General features: G+C 32.1%; 1 protein-coding gene across 1 annotated transcript; it reads right to left on the bottom strand.

Moving 5' to 3' along the window:
• Window positions 1-2,580: 2,580 nt before the first annotated feature.
• Window positions 2,581-18,861, bottom strand: MAPk-Ak2 (MAP kinase-activated protein kinase 2). Its single transcript, XM_013321961.1, has 8 exons — window positions 18,544-18,861; window positions 8,057-8,182; window positions 4,883-5,020; window positions 4,196-4,402; window positions 3,903-4,034; window positions 3,700-3,822; window positions 3,132-3,284; window positions 2,581-2,900 (listed from the first exon to the last, which is right to left on the bottom strand). The coding sequence occupies exons 1-8, from the start codon at window positions 18,634-18,636 to the stop codon at window positions 2,829-2,831; spliced, it is 1,044 nt and encodes a 347-aa protein (XP_013177415.1). The 5' UTR covers window positions 18,637-18,861; the 3' UTR covers window positions 2,581-2,828.
• Between the last annotated feature and the right edge of the window lie 2,889 nt (window positions 18,862-21,750).

Below are 21,750 nucleotides of genomic sequence, written 5' to 3'. Positions count from 1 at the left end.
AACGCGGAAAATAAATATTTTGTTTGGTGATTCGTACAGTTAAGTTTAAATAAAAGCTTAAGAAAATCATGTTTTGAATATTCGTGTGAAATTGAAAAAAAAAATAATTAGTATTAATTAATTAGTATATTAATTAGTAGCCTATGGTGTTCTTCCAAGCTATGTTTCTACATCTATGCTATATTTCAGCAAGATCCATGTCATCGTTCTGGAGATACGTTTAAACCTACAATCTCGCATTTATAATATTAGTAAGCTTGTAGAAGTTACTAGCAAGCTAGTTACTAGTTAGCTGGCAAGTTACTACAGAAAAAAAATGCTAATTAAATATTAAAAAAACCTTTAAATTTATCAATACTTTTATTTTCTCCACTCACAGTTACAGCAATGTACTATACATATCCATCCATTACATATTTTAGTTACATAGATGCGTCTTTTGTGTAAATATGCAAATTAAAATAAGGAATAAGTACTTAGAAATTTATAACTGCGAAATTCCACTTTAATAAAATTCAAACATATTGTTTGTTGCCTATTTCATAGAGATAGAAGTATCACAACATGTTTTTATACAAGTATTCAAGCAGTGAAAACGCACAGTTTATGTGATGTCAAGTTATTTACATTATGGTCCTAATATGACTGTTTACACATACTGTGTAGATGTAAAACGAATACATATTAGGAAAGTAAAAAATAGATAAACTTATATTAAACTATAGAATATGTGATAAACAAATTTTGTGACAATATGATTTTTACTTTTGTCAAAATAAACATAATTTTAAATGTAAATTACGTTACAATAAAATCAAAAAGCTACGAACAATATTTATTAAATTTATATTAATTTAAGTGACAGATTAATTTATTCAACATCAGAAATTATTTTATGATTCAAAGATTTTTTTTTATAAATTATAAGAATGGACGCTAAAATTTTTTATTAGTTAAGATGCACGTATATCTCGAGCATATATTTAATGCAAATACGTCATATAATTATATTTTTTAATGAAAATATACTCTGCAGTTTCTCTTCTAAATGGACGGCAAATAATAATTAAATGTTGCCATTTATTATTATTCCTGTATAAAAATAGATATTTTACATATTTTTCGGATTTATAATTGACGATTGTCTTTGCTAAATTATAAAAAGGATTAAAAAAAATTTAAACAGTAAATAAAAAAAAATTAAAACTGAAATTGCTGGCTAGAAATATTAAATTATCAAACGCACATTATTTATATGGGTACATCTTTACGGTACATTCACTAATAAATCCATTTAACTTATAACTATTAATATTAACTAAGAAAAGTTCGACTAAGAACACTTGATTACAAAAAGAAAACAACTTCGACATTGTACCAAAACAATGGATACGTCGCAAATTGCACGACAAAACTCGTAAATTTCAAAATATTTTGGGAACAAAAAACTTTTTTTCTCACATTACTATATACATTTTACATAAATATAGTAAAAGTTTGATAAGAGTCCAAAGGACCGCGATATCATTCTCGCTCATAGAGGTTTTCTAACCCAAGTTTCTCGCTAATTGAAGTCGTCCGTTTGGACCGTACAGTTACTATAGCTTTTAGAGGTTTTCGCATATCTAGGTTTGACTGTATCTACGTCAATATATAATTTGCTAAAAAATTGCAATATTTTCAATAGAAACATAAAATAATGTTATTAATGTCCATGTTATAGGATTTCATGATGACAAGATTTAGGCGTACATTTTAAATCGGATGTGCTTATTTTTAAAAACGACATTGACAAATATTACTTTAAAAATATTGATTTGGCACATATTACGTTGTCTTATATAACTTATATTTTTTTTATTACAACGAAAAAAACATGGATTAAACAATTAGATGTAAATTATATAATTTATCGGAGTATCTGTAAATTATTTTGAGAGATTCCAGTGACAAATATATAAAACAAGCTTAAAAAAAAATTGAAATCACTTTAAAAAAATAACTGAAATATTCATTAAAATAAAAATGGCTATGAGTAAAGGTAATTTCTAAATGTAGCATTTAAAAGTGTTTTTAACAAGAAACTTAATAACGATAGTGTTCTTAATCGAACGTATTATTCTTAAGCTAAGTACAATTTATAAAATTTATTTGCACTTTTCACTGACCAGAAAAAACTAGTCCTGTCTTCAATTAACAAACATTTATGTAGCAAATGTTGATTACTTCTACTAAATTATATGTGTTTTGTATGTAAATGCAACTTATTATAAAAGGAAGACTAGTTATGTAATAGAGGAATAAAAAAAAAATTATTAAAGATGAAATTTTTCTACATTGTTGGTCCTTCAAGCCGGTCAGACTTTTATAAATATAGACAAAGTATTTAGACTCGGCACGTATTGAAAGAGTATATTAAAGATTTTCTTCATGTCTTTTGTGCACAGAAAAAAAGAGCGTAATGCCTAATTTACCGTGGGTTTCTGAGACAAAAATCCCCATTTAAAACAATGTTACCTCTATTTTATCAAAAACAACAAACAGGAATGACTGTTTTACAGAGATTTTGTTCTCCGAAACCAACGATTAGTAAATTTTGATAATGAAACATATAAAATAATGATGTAAAGCTGCAGGATAAATTTATACAAAAAAGTATGTAATTTCTTTACAGGTCATAAAAAAGCTAATACAACCAAAAAAGGGTAGGTATTTGTAAAATTAATTATGTTAATTGTAAACATATTGTGATGTTTTAGTTTGACGTCAGTCTAGGGCGTGTGGGGGGCGTGTGTGGGGGAGGCTCAAGCCCCGCCCTCGTCCGACACTCAGGCGCCCACTTTGTTCCGTCTCTTATTTAAAAGGGAATTGTTGCTCTGTTCCAATGCTTTGATTTGTACCTGAAATACATTTTCAAATAAATAAATGGAAACTAGTTGAGCGAATTAAAAAATCTCCACTTACAATTGCTTATTTTTTGTTACGATACGAGGCTATTTATAAGTACTGGCGAGAAATAATATTTTCGAGTTTTAAATCTTGCCATCTCAAGGTCATGTGCAAATGTGCAGTGCCCTCCCTCCCCAGCCCTGTACGTGAAACCTCCGAGATATTTGGAAGTAGATGTATACCTGGTCGTAATCCACACGCATGGTGGCGAGGGAGCGCGTCATCTCGTCCTGCACGTCTGCCCACGCCTCGCCCGCGTCACGCAGCAGCGCGTGCGTGTACAGCGGCGTCTGCGGGACCTGCGTGTATTGTCGCACCCACGGGCTTGACATCACCTGCACACAAACATAACTAGTAATTAGATTTAAAAAAGGATTAGTCTATCTAAAAAACAGTCTATACTAGGATAGTGTATCTTGTATCCAATAGTAAAATAATTTTTCAAATCGGTTCAGTAGTTTTGAAGCCTGTTCAATGCAAACAATCAAAGTAAATAATAACGAAATAAAATTACGATATATCAGCAATTTTCAAGAATTGAATTATTATGAATTAAAATAAAGAGTAAAAGGTAAGATTACTAAAAAACTTTTAGTCAATGTAATAATACTGTTAAGAACCAGTCCCTAATAAGGAATAAATACGTTTAAAATTGCAAGTCGCCGTAAAGTATGTTCGGGAACAAACATAGTGTATAGTCCAGCCGATTGCGTAGGCCGAGGAAGGTTCGATTGTATACTTTATACTGACCTGGTGTATCGTGAGTCGCTTGGCGGGGTCAACGGACAGCATACCGCGGATCAGATTCTTGGCCTCTGCGGATACATTCGACCACTCCGGCTCTGGAAAATCGTATTGACCGAGACGGATTCGCTGAAACATAACACAAAAATATTTTAGTACAATATTTTTACCTAGACTTATATTTTTTGTATATAACATTAAAAATTTACCTTTTTCATTCCCGGTGATATGGCGAGGCCGTGGTTAGAGTAGAATGGAGGGAATCCACACAACAGGATGTACATAACAACGCCCAGGGACCAGATGTCACAGGACTTGTCATATTTCTCTGGACCCAGGACCTGTAATACAAAAAAATACTTTTGTAAATTATTTTACATGTATTCTGATTAATTTCTTACCTATGCACTAGACTCTTTAGAAAATAACGCGATTGGGACAAATTGCTATGTTTTCTCCACTGGACTGTCCCCACCTGGAACGTAAACTTCTTGTAACATACCTCAGGAGCGACGTAATACGGCGTATAACAAGGCGTTTGCAATGTATCCGTCTGTGACAGGGTCTCCTTCGCGAATCCAAAGTCCGTAAGTTTCAGTATAGCGTTTGGCTCCATACTGGTGTAGAGCAAGTTCTCAGGCTTGATGTCTCTGTGAGCGATGTCAGAGTCGTGGAGGTGACGCACCGCGACACATATAGAGTGCATTATCTGAGGGAGTAAGGACTGAAATAAATTATTTATTTAATGGACAGGATTGTTAGTACTAAATTTGTAGTTAATATAGTTAAATATTGAACGAGTACAAGATAGAACAATTACAAATACATTATTAATTTTTGAACCAATCACACTCTTCTCCTGTAGAAAAAAATCTATACTGCATCAGGAAAAATTGAAAGAATAAATAAATCATATACTGTCGAACCTGGATAATAGAGAATCCAAGAGACTGCAATAATTTCTCGCTCATAAAGGTTTCTCTCTAACCTAACTTTCTCACTAATGGCGGTCGTCTGTCGGGGTCATGACTTCTCGCTAATAGTGGTTTCTCGCTTATCCAGTTCGACTTTATTTATTATAAACATATCTATTAATACATTTTCTAGACCAAATTTATTTACATATCGGATTTGTCATCGTTGTGTAATGTGTAAAACTTGTTTCAAACTTATGTAATGTGTAACTAACCTCAGCTGCTTGTCTCTCAGTGAACGCTCCCTCCCTGTTATCCTGGATCCTCTGGAACAGTTCTCCTCCATCCATACACTCCATCACAACGAGCAGACATCTCTTACCAGCGTATGTATTGTCGTACACATCTATAATCTGGAATTTAAATAAATCCTATTTTTAATTGTGTAAAATACTTTTACACAATTAGAGTAGAGTAATTTATAATTAAGCAACTTAGTAGTTAATGAACGATTATTGGCATTTAAAAATATAGTTTTGGATAATTTATGTGACTGATAAATCCTGGGAGTTTAATATTGTATCAAAGGATCAGATTCATTTGGACTAACCGTGGATTTCTGGGAATCAAATCTCCATTTAAAATATATTATTTCTATTTTGTCAAAGATAATGACAGGGATGGGGGTTTTATACAGAAATTTTTAGCCTAAGAAACCAAAACAGACTGGCAACAACAGAAGGCAAAACATGTTTTTTTTATATTATTTTACCTTTACTGTTGCAAAGTCAGGGTATCACTAGTGCACAGGGATTCGAACTACAGACCGTCACAGCACATATAAATAAACTATGCCGTTGGTATCAAGGTCCACTGAATGCAATAAAAACGATGCGTCACGTCTCACGTATTTGAACCGGTTTGATGTCGTGCTCATTTTAATATAGATATACCGGAGAAGAGCTTCACCTCACAATTAAACATTTAGGTATACTAGCTGTCGCTCGCGACTCCGTCCGAGCGGAATTAAAAATAACTTGATGAGTAGCTAATGTGATCTTCCAGACTATGCTCTACATTTGTGCCATATTTCATCAAGATCTGATGAGCCGTTCCGGAGATACGTACAAACATCCATCCATCTGAACATTCGCATTTATAATATTAGTAAGATGAAAGTAGTTCGTAACGAATTCCATGATCGGAAAAGGTTATAAGAGGATCTATCCAACAAAGATCTATAATTACGTTGTATTTGTGCATTTATATTGTTGCATTAGTATGTTTTACATACTAATGCGTATTTCCTATCGCGGTTTCTTTGTAGCAACAAGTAACAGTTAACAATTAGTCTTTCTACATAAATGATGTAATCGTTTCCTGCCAACACAAATGCGTCTTTGAAAAAGAACAGTAAAGTTTATTTTTAATGATTAACGTTTTTAAAACCTTCATAGATTTAAGACTCTTAACGGATGTATCTTTTGATTGGGTTGGCTTAAAGTTTTTTTTTTCACAGCACCTACCGTCCGCAAACTTACTAATATTATAAATGTGAAAATTTAGATGGATGGATGCATGTTTGTTACAAGTTATAAGGTAACTCTCAAACAGCTCAACAGATCTCCCTAAAATTTGGCATATATGTAGGACATAATATGAAAGAGCACATAAGCTACTTACTAATTTTCATTTTAATCCCCGCGAACGGAGTCGTGGGTAACAGCTAGGTATTAAAAATTAAAGCATTCTACTGTGAAATTTACTTCAAATTATTGCCATAAATTGACCAACTGAATGGAGGAAAAACATAATATAAACAAGGCGTATTATAAGTATATTAATATTCGTCTCAGTTACGGAGTTCACCTCGGTGTTTCAAATCTGGTTTTCTTTTTTTTATATCATAAGGTGGCAAACGTGCGAGCAGCCACCTAAAATAGCTGAAATAGTGCGCAGTAATTTTCCATGCATTCTCTCATCCCTAAAGTCCACCTGCACTTCCCATGTTTTCCTTATAAGAAAAAGGGTGGGAATTGCTTTCACTTCACACCCGTCTTCTGTGTGGTCGTGGTATTTCACCGGGCGAGCCTGGCCAATTCGTGTGAAGATGTTAAAGCGGGCTCTACTACTGTTAATCTGTGTTTCTACCAATTATGAGGATAATAACATCATTACAGATCCAAATTTAAACTTTAGTAATGAGGAAAATCTCCATAACCATTTTCTTTTAATAGAATTACGACGAACATGGGAATTCATTGATTCGTTAGTACAGTTGTAAACGGATACATAAATCCGTATTTGTTTCGAGTTACGGATTAGTACAGGCTGTTGTTTATTGCTTTAGTCCTGTAAAACATTCGATACATTCAACATCCTGTATAGTATATTAAGTTTCTCGAAATAAGAAACAACACAACTACTCAAATTTGATTAAAAATATTGTAGTTTTTTTTAAGAATTATATCAAAATTAGAAAGAAATGGATAAAACATTTGATTTGGTTATCTTTTATTACTTCAATTAATGAGAAAAGTTGAAATGCAAATAATCTATTTGAAATTGAAATATTAAATCTGTGTGAAGTGAGCTCAAATTATTAACAAAATAAAAGAAATATTATTTCATAATAATTGTACCACGTCGTATAATAAGGGCACAGTTAATGTCCTACTTATACTAGGTATTCATCGTTAAGTTCGATTAACTGCGACAGTGAGGGCTCACCTTTACATTGTTAAAAGTAAATATTACAAATCACCTCAGTGTGTCAACAACTTTACCCGCGCAACTTTACAATGTTATTAAATTATCACCTGTTTACAATATTACACAATATGTAATTTATTGCGCAATAATTGTTCACCGAGTTGATATGTTTTTAGAGCGTACTTGAGATACCTTTTAGTACTTACTAGCTGTCGACTAGTTTTAGACTCCGTCCTCGTGGATATATAAAAAACTGTGTAAGTGTAGCCCACCCACCCATCCATCCACATCACATCCATCTAAACACTCGCATTTATTCGCATATTAGTCAGTTAAATAAAAAGAAGCTCTGCAAGGCATCAGTTAAAAAAAAAAGTATCCTATATCCGTCTCCTGGCTCTAAGCTACATCCTCACCAATTTTTAACCATATCGGTAAAGCCGTTCTTGAGTTATAAAAAGTGTAACTAACACGACTTTCTTTTATATATATAGATTTATTACAGTATACTTGTCAGGTATCCAAGTGTGTGACATCCATTATTACATCTGTTTGTATAGACAAATTCAATAAAGCAATTGTATCTATTGGTTATTCTGCAATACCCTAGCATTTTGAATACATCGGATATTACGGTGATAAAAATGTAAGAAAAAAATAAAAATAATCAATGACAGTAAAATTGTTCATAGTTATCATGAAATATGTTAAAAAATATCTCATACTGTTTTACGTACTTCAACGATATGTATGCAGCCGCTCGCTCTCCAATGCAGTTCCACTTCTCGTCTAGCTTTCGCGCTGTCGTGTAAGACCTTTAATGCACGTTTAACTCCAGTTCTTTTCTCTTTGCATTCGACCACCTGTAACCAAAAATAAAGTTCATATTAACAAAGAGAAGATGACAAAAGCCGTATAGATTTAAATATATTTTGTAATGGAATATAAGAAAGTTAAGATTTTCTATTAATAAATTAAAGAATATTAAGATCTTAATTAGATCCGCGAGCGTTGCTAAGGGGGGCAGCAGTTCGCCTTAGAAAAAAAAAGTAAAATGCCTCCCCATCCTCTAGACCTAGTCTAGATCATCGGCTGGCGACGCGGCGCCTATGCTTAAGCCTGCTTTTATTTAATCGATTTAAGAATTTATTTATGTTGTGATGTTTGAATTCAGTTGTAGTACAATAATAGTTCAGCAAGTAATTGTTGTCGTATAGTGCATGAGTATTGTGTACACAATACACCAGTTTTATTAGTCTTAAATGTAGGAAATGCGATAACGTCGCCACGACTCGTTAATCCGCAGTAAATTCGCCGGAGTCCGTATTCATTGGGTTAATTGTTCGGTATATTTGGAGGCCTTACGATGACCTTGCGCGATATTTACGATTATGAGATTAAATTTCGTGATTTTTTAGTAGGGATATAAAGAATCTAATTAGCCTATATACGAAGTAAATAGCAGTCTTATTATTTCTACCGTTGAAATTGAAAAAAAAAAAGGTTTGGTTAGTTTTGAATGTACAATCAATAACAAAAGTCACGAACTATGTGACAGTACGGTCTATGTACAGTCGCTAAAAAAATTCATAATTATTTCATATTTTGTCCAAATTCGAGATTTGATTGGAGGTTTTATATTTTAATGCTAAACAATGTTGATATTCGTGTTTGGAATTTCTTGGCAGTTAAAACCTGGTATAATGGGTCCATTTAGCATTCGTAACTACTTGGTATACGTGATTCAACCAAAAGCAATAGTCATCAAATGTGCGCATGACGAATTTTTAAAACAACTACAATGTGTTTGCATTTTCACGATTTACTTCCCAGAGTTCGTTTATTTTTAAACCAATATTTAAAAAGATCGTTCGACCTTGTATTTGCTATAATTAGAAATTGAAATTCCCTGAATATTTTAAAGGCGTACGGTGAAATCATGTAAAATTACGTAGAAAACTATTTTCCTTACTAGAAAATTACTCCGCCTAGACTTTACTCCTATAAAAAAGTACAAATGGGAATATAAATAAAGAAAAATAAAACAAAATATAATAGGTACGCGCAGAAAAAGAGTTTTTTATTGTGGAAAAATCCCCTGCAGTTCTAGAATTCAACCAATAAACAATATTTTATCTTATTATTAAGTATACATAAATTTAGTATGATAATAAGAAACAAAATGTGTTTTTCCATACAAATAAATCGGTTAATTTCACGTTTATCTTCCACTATGCGTCAAGTGTTTACTTCAGTGTCTTAGTTGATGGAATTACAGATAAACATGAGGGTCCGTGTTATTGCAACAATAGCACTAAAATATAGTCATCTCCCTCATTTTATATGGGCAATACCGAGACAACAATGGTTTTATACATGTACTAGCTTTCGCCAGACTCCGTCTGTGCGAAATTAAAAAAAAATTATAAGTAGCCTATATGTTCTTCCAGTTTATGTTCTAAGTGTATGCCAAATTTCATCGAGATCCGTTCAGCCGTTCTGGAGTTACCTTCAAACAAACATCAATTCATCCATCCACCTAAAAATTCGCGTTTATAATATTAGTACGATTTCGGCAATGGAGACCCACGGTTAATTCCTATTAGACGTTGTAAAGACGTAGTAAGGTTTGTTTATACAGCGATAAACGGAAACTATTTAGAATTAGTTCTGCGTAGATGATAAGGAAATAAGAAAACAGTACAGTACAGTTTTGTATTATATTTAAAACAGTTCTTTTTCAAGGAACTCAAATACCATTCTTGATATTAATTTGAAGAAACGACAATTTTTTCATATAGCTTTGGTATTATAAATCTTACTTATATTATAAATGCGATTATTTAGATGGATTGATGTTTATTTGAACGTATCTCCAGAACGACTGCATGGTTCTCGCTGAAATATGGTACAGATGTAGAACACAGTCTGTAAGAACACATACTCTTACTTATTTAATTTTTTTTTTAATACCGCGTGGACAAACTTGTGGGCGACAGCTAGTCATACCATAAATGTAAAATGTTCTCCCAACTTCTTTACAAAAAAGTGAATTTGATACAATATTACCGATCATTAGTCTTCCAAGGAAACGTTGATTTAAAAGTCATATTGCGAATGCATTCCGCGGAACATCTGACAACCTTGAGCGTCACAACGAGGCGGACGGGCCGTGATTGCGTCAGCTTTAACCCGTCATGACGCGATCATGACGCACTTATGACGATTTAGTTGATAGAGATAGGAAAATCCATTGATAATGTACATATTACAAATATTGAAAACCTTATTAATTTATTTGGTACTTAAATAAAATTATTACTACAAAAAAATCGCTATTTAAATACGAGGGTCCAGTCCAAGTTTCATCTAATCTAAGTGTAATCTTCCTTTAAATAATATAAGTACTTATCTATTATAACACGGTAGATTAAAATCGATCGCGCGTAGTAATTGTACGTCAGTTGTGAATATAGTAATAGCGTATATAAAGAAGTATGGCGCCATGGCGTCGTTGTGGTATAATACAGTCATTATCGCTTTGCTATAAAATTCCAAACAATGTTGTTAGCTCATACATCTCCCAACTGAGGGGCTCAGAAGGGTCTGAGCCCCTCAGTGGGTAGGCACCCAAGTTAGGGGAAAATAAATCATAGTTAACCACACTGGTCCAGTCAGGGTTCATCGCGCATATCTTTTAAACATCTTCGCAGATATGTGCAGGATGGACCACGATGTTTTCCTACATCGTAAGAATGTCGGAAAAATGTACATATGAAATTCGCAAAAATATTGGTACATTCGAACATAAACGTTTACTTATAATTCGGTCGGGTCAAGAGCTTAACAACTGCGTTACCGACACTATCCTGTGCCTGCTCTTGCATTTTTTTCAAGGAGAATGTGACGGTTGAAAATATTATGTTTGCAATAGTGTGGCAGTGGAAGCATATGAGGTTGATAGTTTTGAGCAATGACATCAAAACTGCATCTATTTTAGCAGTGCGTCTCCCCGTGAAATATAAATGATATGAATTTGAACTTATATAAATTGTAACTTTCAAGGCGAAGATCCGCCCGCACATTTCCTAACTAGGTCAGTCGGGGGAAAACCGGAGCAAAACGTTTAGTAATTTGTTTTCGAAGGTTTTACAATATTACTATATCTATAAGTAAACAGATAAAACAAAAACATGCAATATGGAAATGTAAATAAGGGTACTATCTTGGGGTTTTTTCCAAAGTGAAAATCTACAATCGAAATCTTCCAATACAAATGAACGATATTTATATTACGTCTCTTGCATTTAAATGAGTCTTGACTATTTTTGTTTACTGAAGCGTAACGGAAACTATTTGTGGTTTAAAAATATCTCATCTTTTTCTACACGTCTTGCCCAAGCCATGTGCCGCTACAATAGGTTTAAACCTTTAAACATAGACGTAGCAAACAAAGGATATCTTTTGAACTATATTACTAGCGATCGCCCGGGACTTTGTCAGCGCAAAATTTGAAAAAAAAAAAAACATAATCTAACGAAGAATATAAACATTCTGAAATAATAGAATTAAAAAAGGCTAACATATGCCCGCATCCATCATCTAACTTGTAAAAGTACAGACAAAATTGTTCTAGCCGTTTCGGAGATTTCCCGGAACAAACGCGGGACGCGTGATTTAAAAATTGATTTTCCTTTCGTTTAGTAATTTTTTTTTAATATTAAATACAGACTCACCAATTTTATTAACTGAGCACACTTAATAATATTACGGTAATTATGTAAAAATAAATAAACATACATTAGTATATTACCAGTTTATAAACACATGGTTTTGGTTGATGATGGTTACTTGATAGCGTGTACTTATCATCTGCATAAATAAACTCAGTGATATGATCAGTATTCTGATCATTTAGTGTAAGATCTGTAAAACGACAAGCGTTGCCGACAGATACGGAACCTTTTTACACGTTTTTATTCATAATTGTTATATTTTTGTATTTAGAACTTTATATGTTTTTTCTTCTTCCTTTTTCTCTATATTTAAAATCATCAGTTGTAAATATATTCTGTAACAGTGCGTACTTTTCTCTTTATTTCTAATTATTCTATTTTATATTTTCATTATATCTTTTATTATATAACATATAATATTCCAAAATTCATCTTAATCCAAACGGTCTTTCCATCCTTATATTTTGCGTCGTCTTTAACAAGTATGAAGATTTATGTTAACTACATGTGTGTATGTAAATTATTGTTTCGCTCTATTAAGTATTCCAACCTATTTGAATTGAATAGCACGTCCTAGATTAGTATCTAGGTAAGTAAGAAGACATAAATACTGTGATTTTGTCATGCAATTTGTTTGGACAGTAGTTTGTACGGATTTAAATGAAACACCATGTATAGTATAGAACTTAATGTAGTCTTTTTAATTTTAAAATAAAACAAAAGTCTATTTTCGTAAAAAAGATCATAGAAGCTTTAGGTCCTTGACATTTTACTTAGCTCCCGTACCTGTTGTTGGATCAATAGAGCTGTGGGATGAATAAAAAAAGTAGCAAGGTTTTAAACTCCGCGATATAAAAATGTGCTCGCATATTTAAGGTCAAAGGGGAAGGTAATTTCTTTAACAAAAATGTCCTGTATATTTTACACAAGGAAGAAAGTCACAGTAGGTACATTGAATACTAGCTATCGCCCGCGGCTCGGTCTACGTGCAGCTAAAAATAACTTAGTAGTCAATGTGTTCTTTCGATTTTCTACATCTATGACAAATCAGCGAGATCTATGCAGCTGTTCTAAAGATACCTTCTTAGAAACATCCATACCTCCTAACATTTCCATTTATAATATTAATAACATTGTCGGTTTTTAATTCGTGTGGTCGGACATACAGCATGTCCATTTTTGTATACCAACAATTTTTAAGTAAATCGTTATTTTAAGGAAATCTTGGTGAAGTGTATCGTAACACGTCATATATGGTCTGGTAACCATTCTAGTTATATATTCAATGAAAGTTAAAAGCAAGGTTGACGCGTCTGGCAGGGTTGGAACGTAATGCACTTGTGATAATAAGTAAGTACATGCTTTTGATTACAGAATTTATTAAACGAATATGTATAATACATTTACGTCGGTGATACGATTCATCGTTGGTTTCTGACACCAACATAACAGTATAAGATATATCGTCGTCATTGTCTTAAAAAAAAAACAGAGATAACTATATATTTTAAACGGCGATTTTGATCTCAGAAACTCACGGTAAGCTTGCTAACGTTTGAACACAGTTTATTTTGATGTAGGTTTTCATTGTCACAAATATATTAATCGTTTTCCTTGTCTTTAAAAAATGCGCAATGTTTTTGGACATGTGTTTTAGCAATTGTAGGGCAATTTGAATTTATAAAAATATAAATAAATAATACAAGCTTACGCATTTTACCATGAGTTGAACGTCCTGCACATATCGTGTAGTCAAACAAAAACACCTTTTATAACATTGGGTCATACATGAGTCATTTCTAATTGTCTGGTCCATTCAAAATATCTGATAACATACACGATGAATTCGTTTCCCACGAAAACAATACAATTACCCCGACTTGTTACTGTACAAACATTATTTCCTGTATTTAAAACTGTTAAAATAAATATATATATATGTAAATTTCTCTTCGTGTCTGTCCGTCTGAATACGAAAAACAAATATTGTCGCCTCGTTTATTCACATAGTACAGTTAAATCGAAGAGAAATCTTACGAATATTTAAAAAATGCGAATTTTTGGATGATTCGATGGATGGATGGCTGTTAGAAGACACCTCCGGAGCGGCTGCATGGATCTGGGTTTTTAGTATATATGTAGAACAATGTCTGGAAGGCACATAGACTACTCGTAATTAGCTTTTTTTTAATTTCACAAAGACGAAGTCGCGGGCAACTGCTAGTGTAGAATATACGCTATCCACACAATGCCAGTATTGGTCATATCGTAAAACTACGGAATTCATCAAGGAATACATAGTCTTATCCTTAGTCGTAATTAACAAACTAATCAGCGCACTTGATAGTTACGAAAGGTCCTATCTTGATATTTTTCGAAAAGAATATCGCATGCGTCAATCATGCGATAAACAGTTACCGAGCATTCGTATTATCATTCAAACGCCGCAAATTAATTATAAAATTCAGCATTGCGTCAAGCATGCCTTTACTTCCGCAACGTAAAATCTTTTAACGTTTGATTACGTCATACTTTATTTAATTAACGTATAAACATATGTTAAGACAATCTAGGCTAATGGTCTTTAAGCTCTTACACTATTAAAATATTTTTTAATAATATACATAAGTACACTCTACTACTTACTACTAGATATTAACTTTAAGACTAAGTAGACCTTAGATTTTTTACTAATAGAATAATTGAAAGAATACTAATATTTTTTGGTGGCGGCCATCTTTTATTTAAAACGGTATTGAACGTAATTGTATTGTCACCAGAAAGGTGTTTACAAAATTTGATATCAATCTATTACCTAGAAATCGACATAATTTCAATTATTTGGTTCCATATGAAATTATATTAAATAAAGCAAGTTAAATATGATATATATTCATTTGGAATGACCTTCAAAATCTACTACACTTATCAAAGTAATGTGACTAAGAGGGAAACGTAGCGTTTGATATTTTTTATACAACATCGTGTAAAGAGGGATGTTATCACTGTATGAGTCAATCAGTTGTATAAGGTCGTTGACGCCTTAAGACTTGTCTATTTATAGTTCACAATCCATCAAAATGGTTTTGAATTAACTATAATGGAATGATCTAATCTAGTATTGTAAGGTAATCTCTGATTTTCATAAAAAGGATTGTAATAAATATCGTAAATAAAAAGTCCAAAAAAATATTCAGTCCATTTTTTTTGTTGTGAAAAGGTGTGATAAATTGTGTAGGATTTTTTATATTAAAACCTGAAAACTTTTCTACAAAATTACAGTGAAAACCATTACACAAACTTCAGCTCCACAACCGTGCCAACATTCAAACATCTTAATCGCATTAGGATGTTTGAATGTTGGTACTTTGTACCCAGTACCAACAAAAAGCTATTTGATTCCCATAGCAGATTACGGTTTATTCTGCTAGCGGTACTTATAAAAAAAACTTATCAAAAAGCCATATGAGTAATGTCGACGTAAGCGAATGGACTTAGCGATCGATGTGATGGCACCGTTATCTGATATTCGTCGAGTCCATTTTGCGATTCATCATCATTCGTAATTTACAATATGAGATATAACTTTCATGACTTTCAATATTAATTAAGTCAGTGATAACTCAATCCACATCGACATACATTTTTCATTAAATTCCGTGGTGGAAAATGTTTAAGACGATTTTATCGTGTTTCCACTGCCGTGTAAAACATTTTCATTCTCTTCCATCTCGTCTTAATCAATCATATTAACATATTTCTTTACAGTTGTACTTACGGTAACTGAAACAATTTTGAATGTTGTAGAACTTCTCAATAGCATCAGCTGTTATGCAAATAGGTCAACGACCTCGCAGAATACACGCTGTTCATTGTAAAGTGATTGGTAAGAGATAGTACTTCAAAATAAACTAACTTAGGTTATGATTTTTTTACATGGCAATGTAGCGTCCCAGTTTACAAACGCTGTAAAATGGAGGACTGTACTTTGTTAAATATCAAACTATGCTTATCTAAGCGCCTTGAATTCACCTCGACATCGTTCGCAGTCGTAATCTATAATCATAAATTCACGAGACATTTTCGGTGAATCATCATTGAATTCATAATTGATGGTTATTTTATTAAATAGCACATTATTTATCATATGATTTGGTACCTATTGAATATATAAATATACAATTTTTTTCGCGATGTCATTAATATGTTTCTACAAATTTGTACGAACATCTTCAAAGTAACCTCATGTACTATCGGGGAATCTGGCGGTGTTACACCGCAAAAGCAACAGATAAAGCAACTGATTTTTAAATTTAAAATAGAAAAAATATCAGTCACCATTTACCGTTTAATATTAGTTCATCTAATTGACTATTTTGTATTTAGTGAGTTTGTATGATTCAAGGAACGAGTCAATTCTTTTCTAAGTGGAACACCACGAAGGGTCTTGATTGTACAAGCTATTGAAGGGCAAATTTGATCGATGTATTAAATTGTGCGTACACAAAGCATCGCATTTCCATATAATTTGACAGTGATAAATGTATACATGTTATCTCCTACAAACGCTGTAGACATAAATTGATGAGAACAAATTCATACTAACAGAATAAATGCATAAGATAAAAAGTTCTGTCTCAAAAAAAGATAATAAAAAAAATTTAGTAGAAAGATAGTGAAAGTGCTCAAACAGTACATTGCCATGTCCATGTGACTGACAAGTACTCAGTGCTAGTTGTAATTATTTGCTAAATAGCTATCTCTGTGTTATCTTAAGCTACTAGCAAGATGTACTTGCGTAACCATGTGCTTCGTATGTTTGTACATTACTCCAACACAAATAAAAAGTAACACCTCATCTAGTTTTTTCCTATGTCAGATATACAGAAAAGCAACTATGTGTCTTTAGATATGAACTTCTTGGATGTAGGCAACATTGTAACTCAGTTAAACTGTACAGTTCTGTTGTGTCTACACACATAAGTTATAACTGTACAGTCAATACAATTATAAGATGGCAAACAATAGCAGTCATCTAAATTAGACAAAATAGCAAAGTGACTGCTGCCCATAGACATCTGAAATTTTAGATGTGTTGCCTTTAATCAATGGTGTAAGAGAGTATTTCCTACTCATTCCATCCTCCATGTAATCCAGAGATACATAATTTGTATTACTTAAAATAATACAGTCAAACACTTATTTTAACGCTTTAAATGCTAGTGAGTTATATTATGGATGTTAACATCTAAAAATAAAGGATATTTCAAACTATAAATCTTAACTTCAGATGGCATTCTGTCTAAGCACTATACACCATATAATATATTAAAAAGTAATAATACTAACTAAAGATGTACAATTTAAGATACAGATAAATTCTATATAAAGCACCACATTTGTACACACAACAATATTAAGTAAGCCAATGAACTTTAATGACTGATCAGTGAGTTGGAATGCTAACGACGGCCGGAAAGGCCCTTTTTATTTATAGAACTAATTTGTCTGTTGTAAAAAAACATCAAAGGGCCTTTTTAAATGTATGAATCAACATTTCAGTGGATTTTAAAATATTATGAAACATAACATATTTAATCATTTTCATTACCAAATTTTACTTTACAATATTCTAGTGTTAATTTTACTCACTGAAAAACACAGTACTTTCAAGATATATATTAAAAAAATTATATTTAACAATTTTAAGTATTTTTATAAATTAAATTTGTCTTCAGTACTTTATACAAATGAGTTTATAATAAACTTGATAAAAGCTATACTATTTAAAATAGTTACATTATTTAAAATGGATGTCACACAAATGCTACATAAATATTATGATATTTCCGACAAAAAATAATTTAAAGAAAATCCTACGAAAGATAGAATGAATAATTTGTTAAAATCGAGCCACCAACACAGCCTGACACATTGGAATTTATAAATCTTAGAGTTAAATGTGTTAAGTCTTTAGCCTCCTCTTGCTTCCTGCGACTTTTATCCAGAATGTCTTGTTTTATTATCCCCAAGGCCTTCACCAAGCTCAGCATATAAATGAATTTATCGGTTTCCAAAATTATGCTATATTACTATACCAGATCGTTGAAAGGAACACCAATATATTTAATGACTTGTTTTTATTAGTGACTAAAGGTTAAGATGATAATTACTTCTTATTTAAATAAACTTAATGTATTTTTCTTCGAGCACTGTATTATAAGATAATAAGACAGTGACTTTAAAGCATAATCTTACTAAATAATAATATTAAAATGTAATCATTCATTCTTCATCCAAAAAGTGGCATTGAAATATAAGCAATTAAACACCTCGTCGACCTACGATGTCTAGTCAACCGCGATATGATAAAAAATGTGTACAGGCTAATTTTGATCTTTACGTCATTCATGTAAACAATGTCAAAAGTATTTTTGAAGTGATACTACCGCCAAAGTATTTTTTTATATCCACTTAATTAAACTTACCTTCCCATTAATCCCAAGACCAAGGACTGTATTTGAGATATCATAATCATCGGTTATTGGTGTTGTCTTCGGTGTTCTGGCGATGTTATTCATTTTTACTTTTAGCACTGATTTAAACTGAACATACGTAGCCAAAGTAACAAGAGGACACAACGACACTTAATAACTCGCACTGTATGTTACACAGAATTTATCAATGTATGATATTCTTCTTCTGCACTACAACAACGTATTTTGGACTTTTATCTTATTCTTTATGGATGACAAATCTGCTATGCGCCGTGCGCAGAGCAAATCAAGCCAAGCAATGATGTCAACCTTAACTGTCGTCTAGGTACGGCATCGATTAACGAATTCTTTTATCGATATTTCGATGGACTGTTTGTCGATTGTTGCTTGTTTCTTCTAATTAATTAAAACTTCTAACTTTAAAGGATAAAATATTCTGATATGAAAATTGAAAAATAACTTATGATTATTTCGTTTGTGATAGCTTATTTCAAATATTTCGTTTACAAAGTGAAAACTTATACTATACTTCATTTTAGTTCTTCGTTCACAATTTCAATATTGTTGCTTCTGTTATATCAAATATGATGTGACGGTCCTATAGTCCGAATCCTACAGCCATAATTAATATTTCACATTAACTTCTATAATTCGCTCAAGATTTTATCCATAAAACGGAATATCGATTTTATCGTAAACAGAACATCACTTTCAATTTGACACATTTAAAGACATTTTGTTTCGAAGCTTACATTTTTCGTTTTACGCAGATTACATCAAAAAGTTTGAACATATTTTATTATTCAATTTTAAATGTTTGTATAAAACATTATATAATAGTTACGATATCTTACTATATTTTAAACAATGTTATACATTTTAGACAGTAATTGGTAAAATATATCATGCTCCTGCCAAAGTTAAATAGCAATTGTTCATTTGTATATCTTTGCTCCTATTTGTCTACAGTGATTGAATTATTAGTATGATTAGCGATTTTTTATATGTTTGTTTTTCTATACGAAAATATAATGCTAACTATAATTGGCATTTAACTTGAATATAGTAATCAGAAGTCGATTACTGTGAAATTGGAAAGCTTTTATAAAAAGTTTTTAATAGACATTTTTTGTCTTAAAATTAAACAGTGAAGTTATTGTCATCCGATTTTGTTACAATAATCTACAAATATTTTGAATTTAAGCATAAGTAAAATATATAAGACATTCAAACAATAATGTATTGCTGCTTAGATGAAACTTTAGTCTCTATGCTTTAGGCAATGACCTCTTCTATTTTATACGGATTCATGCCACAAATTAAGCTGTAAACTTGTAAATACCTTTTTCAAAACATTTTTGGCAAGTTAAAGGTATAAATTTCTCTTTTGAAATTTTAGAAATCAAAACACGTAATCACTTTTTCCGTTTACAAAACATCCTGTAACCAAATTCGTCAAATATTACCGAGTTCGGTGCGCTTTAGCATATTTCATCTGCATTTGGTGCGCCCGCGCAGAGTGCGCCGCCCTGCGGATGTCGCCAGATACACTTTCTCTGAATGCTCGTGACTCATTCGAGTAGGGCCATGAAATCGGCGATTACTTTTCTAGAATATTGCAACACATTATTGTTTTTAAAACTTCGATTGACTGAAAACTTGTACCTTCATCCTTAGTGATTTGTGGCATTAAGAATTATATTAAAATTTTCCCGCTAGGTAATTTTTTATTGCTTACGTCCTACATTTTTGACATTACTTTGTACTTGATTATAGTCATGTATTTAAAAATGTCGGAAGGTGCAATAACCTTTTGAAAATGACTGTAATTACTGAGTAAATTTTTTTTGTATTAAAATTTATCGCATTCCAACAAAGATGCCACATGGACGGTAGGTATCGGATGCTGCAGCCGACCTTGAATAGCGAATAGTATACAGGTTAGTCTTATTATGTTTTTTTATATATTATAATGTGTCAAACGAGCGAGCGGCCACCTGAAATCGCTGAAATAGCGAGTTGCCCGTAGACATACGCAACGCGTACACTCTCATCAGACACACTCATCAGACGAAACGCGGAATCGCTTCTACTTCGCGCCTGTCTTCTGTGTGGTCGGTGGTATTTCACCGGGCGAGCCGGGCCAATTCGAGCGAAGATGTTAAAGCGGGCTCTACCACTGTTATGTGATAATTTAATCTAAATATTATATAACTTTTTGAGCCTTCTTGTTACAAATCTTAACTTTAAGTTCAAAGTCTTTGAGGGTGCCGTCATTGGTCCGAAGCGTACATATACCTTCACTTAGTCCTCCTTTGTTTGAACATAATAAACATATTTGAAATAACAACGTAACATATTAAGAATACAATATACAAAACTTAATAATTAACCTCACTTTAATGTGGGAACTAGCAATAAAGTTCTTTGTAAATTTTTTCCTACAATGGTAGGTAAAGTCACACGTTTATCCGCTTTAACATTATTATATCTGATAGAATAATAAATGACATCATTTGGTATTGCTAAAGTTATTTTAAACACTGCTTAATTAATATATAAAAAGAAAAAATATATTTTGATGTGCGACATTGGTTGTCAAAAATTACGAATAAAAAAGTAACAGTACAATATTTTCTTACTGTTATTTTGAAACTTCACAAGAAAACTTAACTTGAAAGATAGAGAGAGCACAATAATGATTTATTTATTTCCAAACACGCTGTTTTCGTGGCCACAACATATTGAATATAGCGCACCACGTATATGATACTTCTTAGGTAACAACCATAAAATCTGCCTTAAAATCGCACGCAGGCGATATTCGCGTCAATCGAGTTCGAATTGTTACGTAAAAGATTAATAAACTTTTACTTTTACAATATATCATATTATTTTCTCTGAACATTAGTACGGAACTCCTTAATTACTGTATTGGTTAATGCAGTTAAATTTGTCTGATAAGATCCTGTGACGTCACTCGTCTCATATCTCATTGATATAATACAAAAAAAAGGTCCTAGAATTTTCTAAACCTTGTACTTCATATCTTCGAATTTTATTTGTAATTTTTTTGTCAATTTCTTTGCAAGCAAAAATACGTACACGAGATCATTTAGATTGTCATTTAATCGTAATAATTGTCGATTTATTTGTCCGTTTCAGTTAGTAACTCGTAACTGTACCTCCTTCACTATT

This window comes from Papilio xuthus, unplaced genomic scaffold (genome assembly GCF_000836235.2).
Source record: "Papilio xuthus unplaced genomic scaffold, Pxut_1.1 DF825946.1, whole genome shotgun sequence".
NCBI classification, from domain to species: domain Eukaryota; kingdom Metazoa; phylum Arthropoda; class Insecta; order Lepidoptera; family Papilionidae; genus Papilio; species Papilio xuthus.
This window is presented reverse-complemented; position numbering and strand designations above follow the sequence as displayed.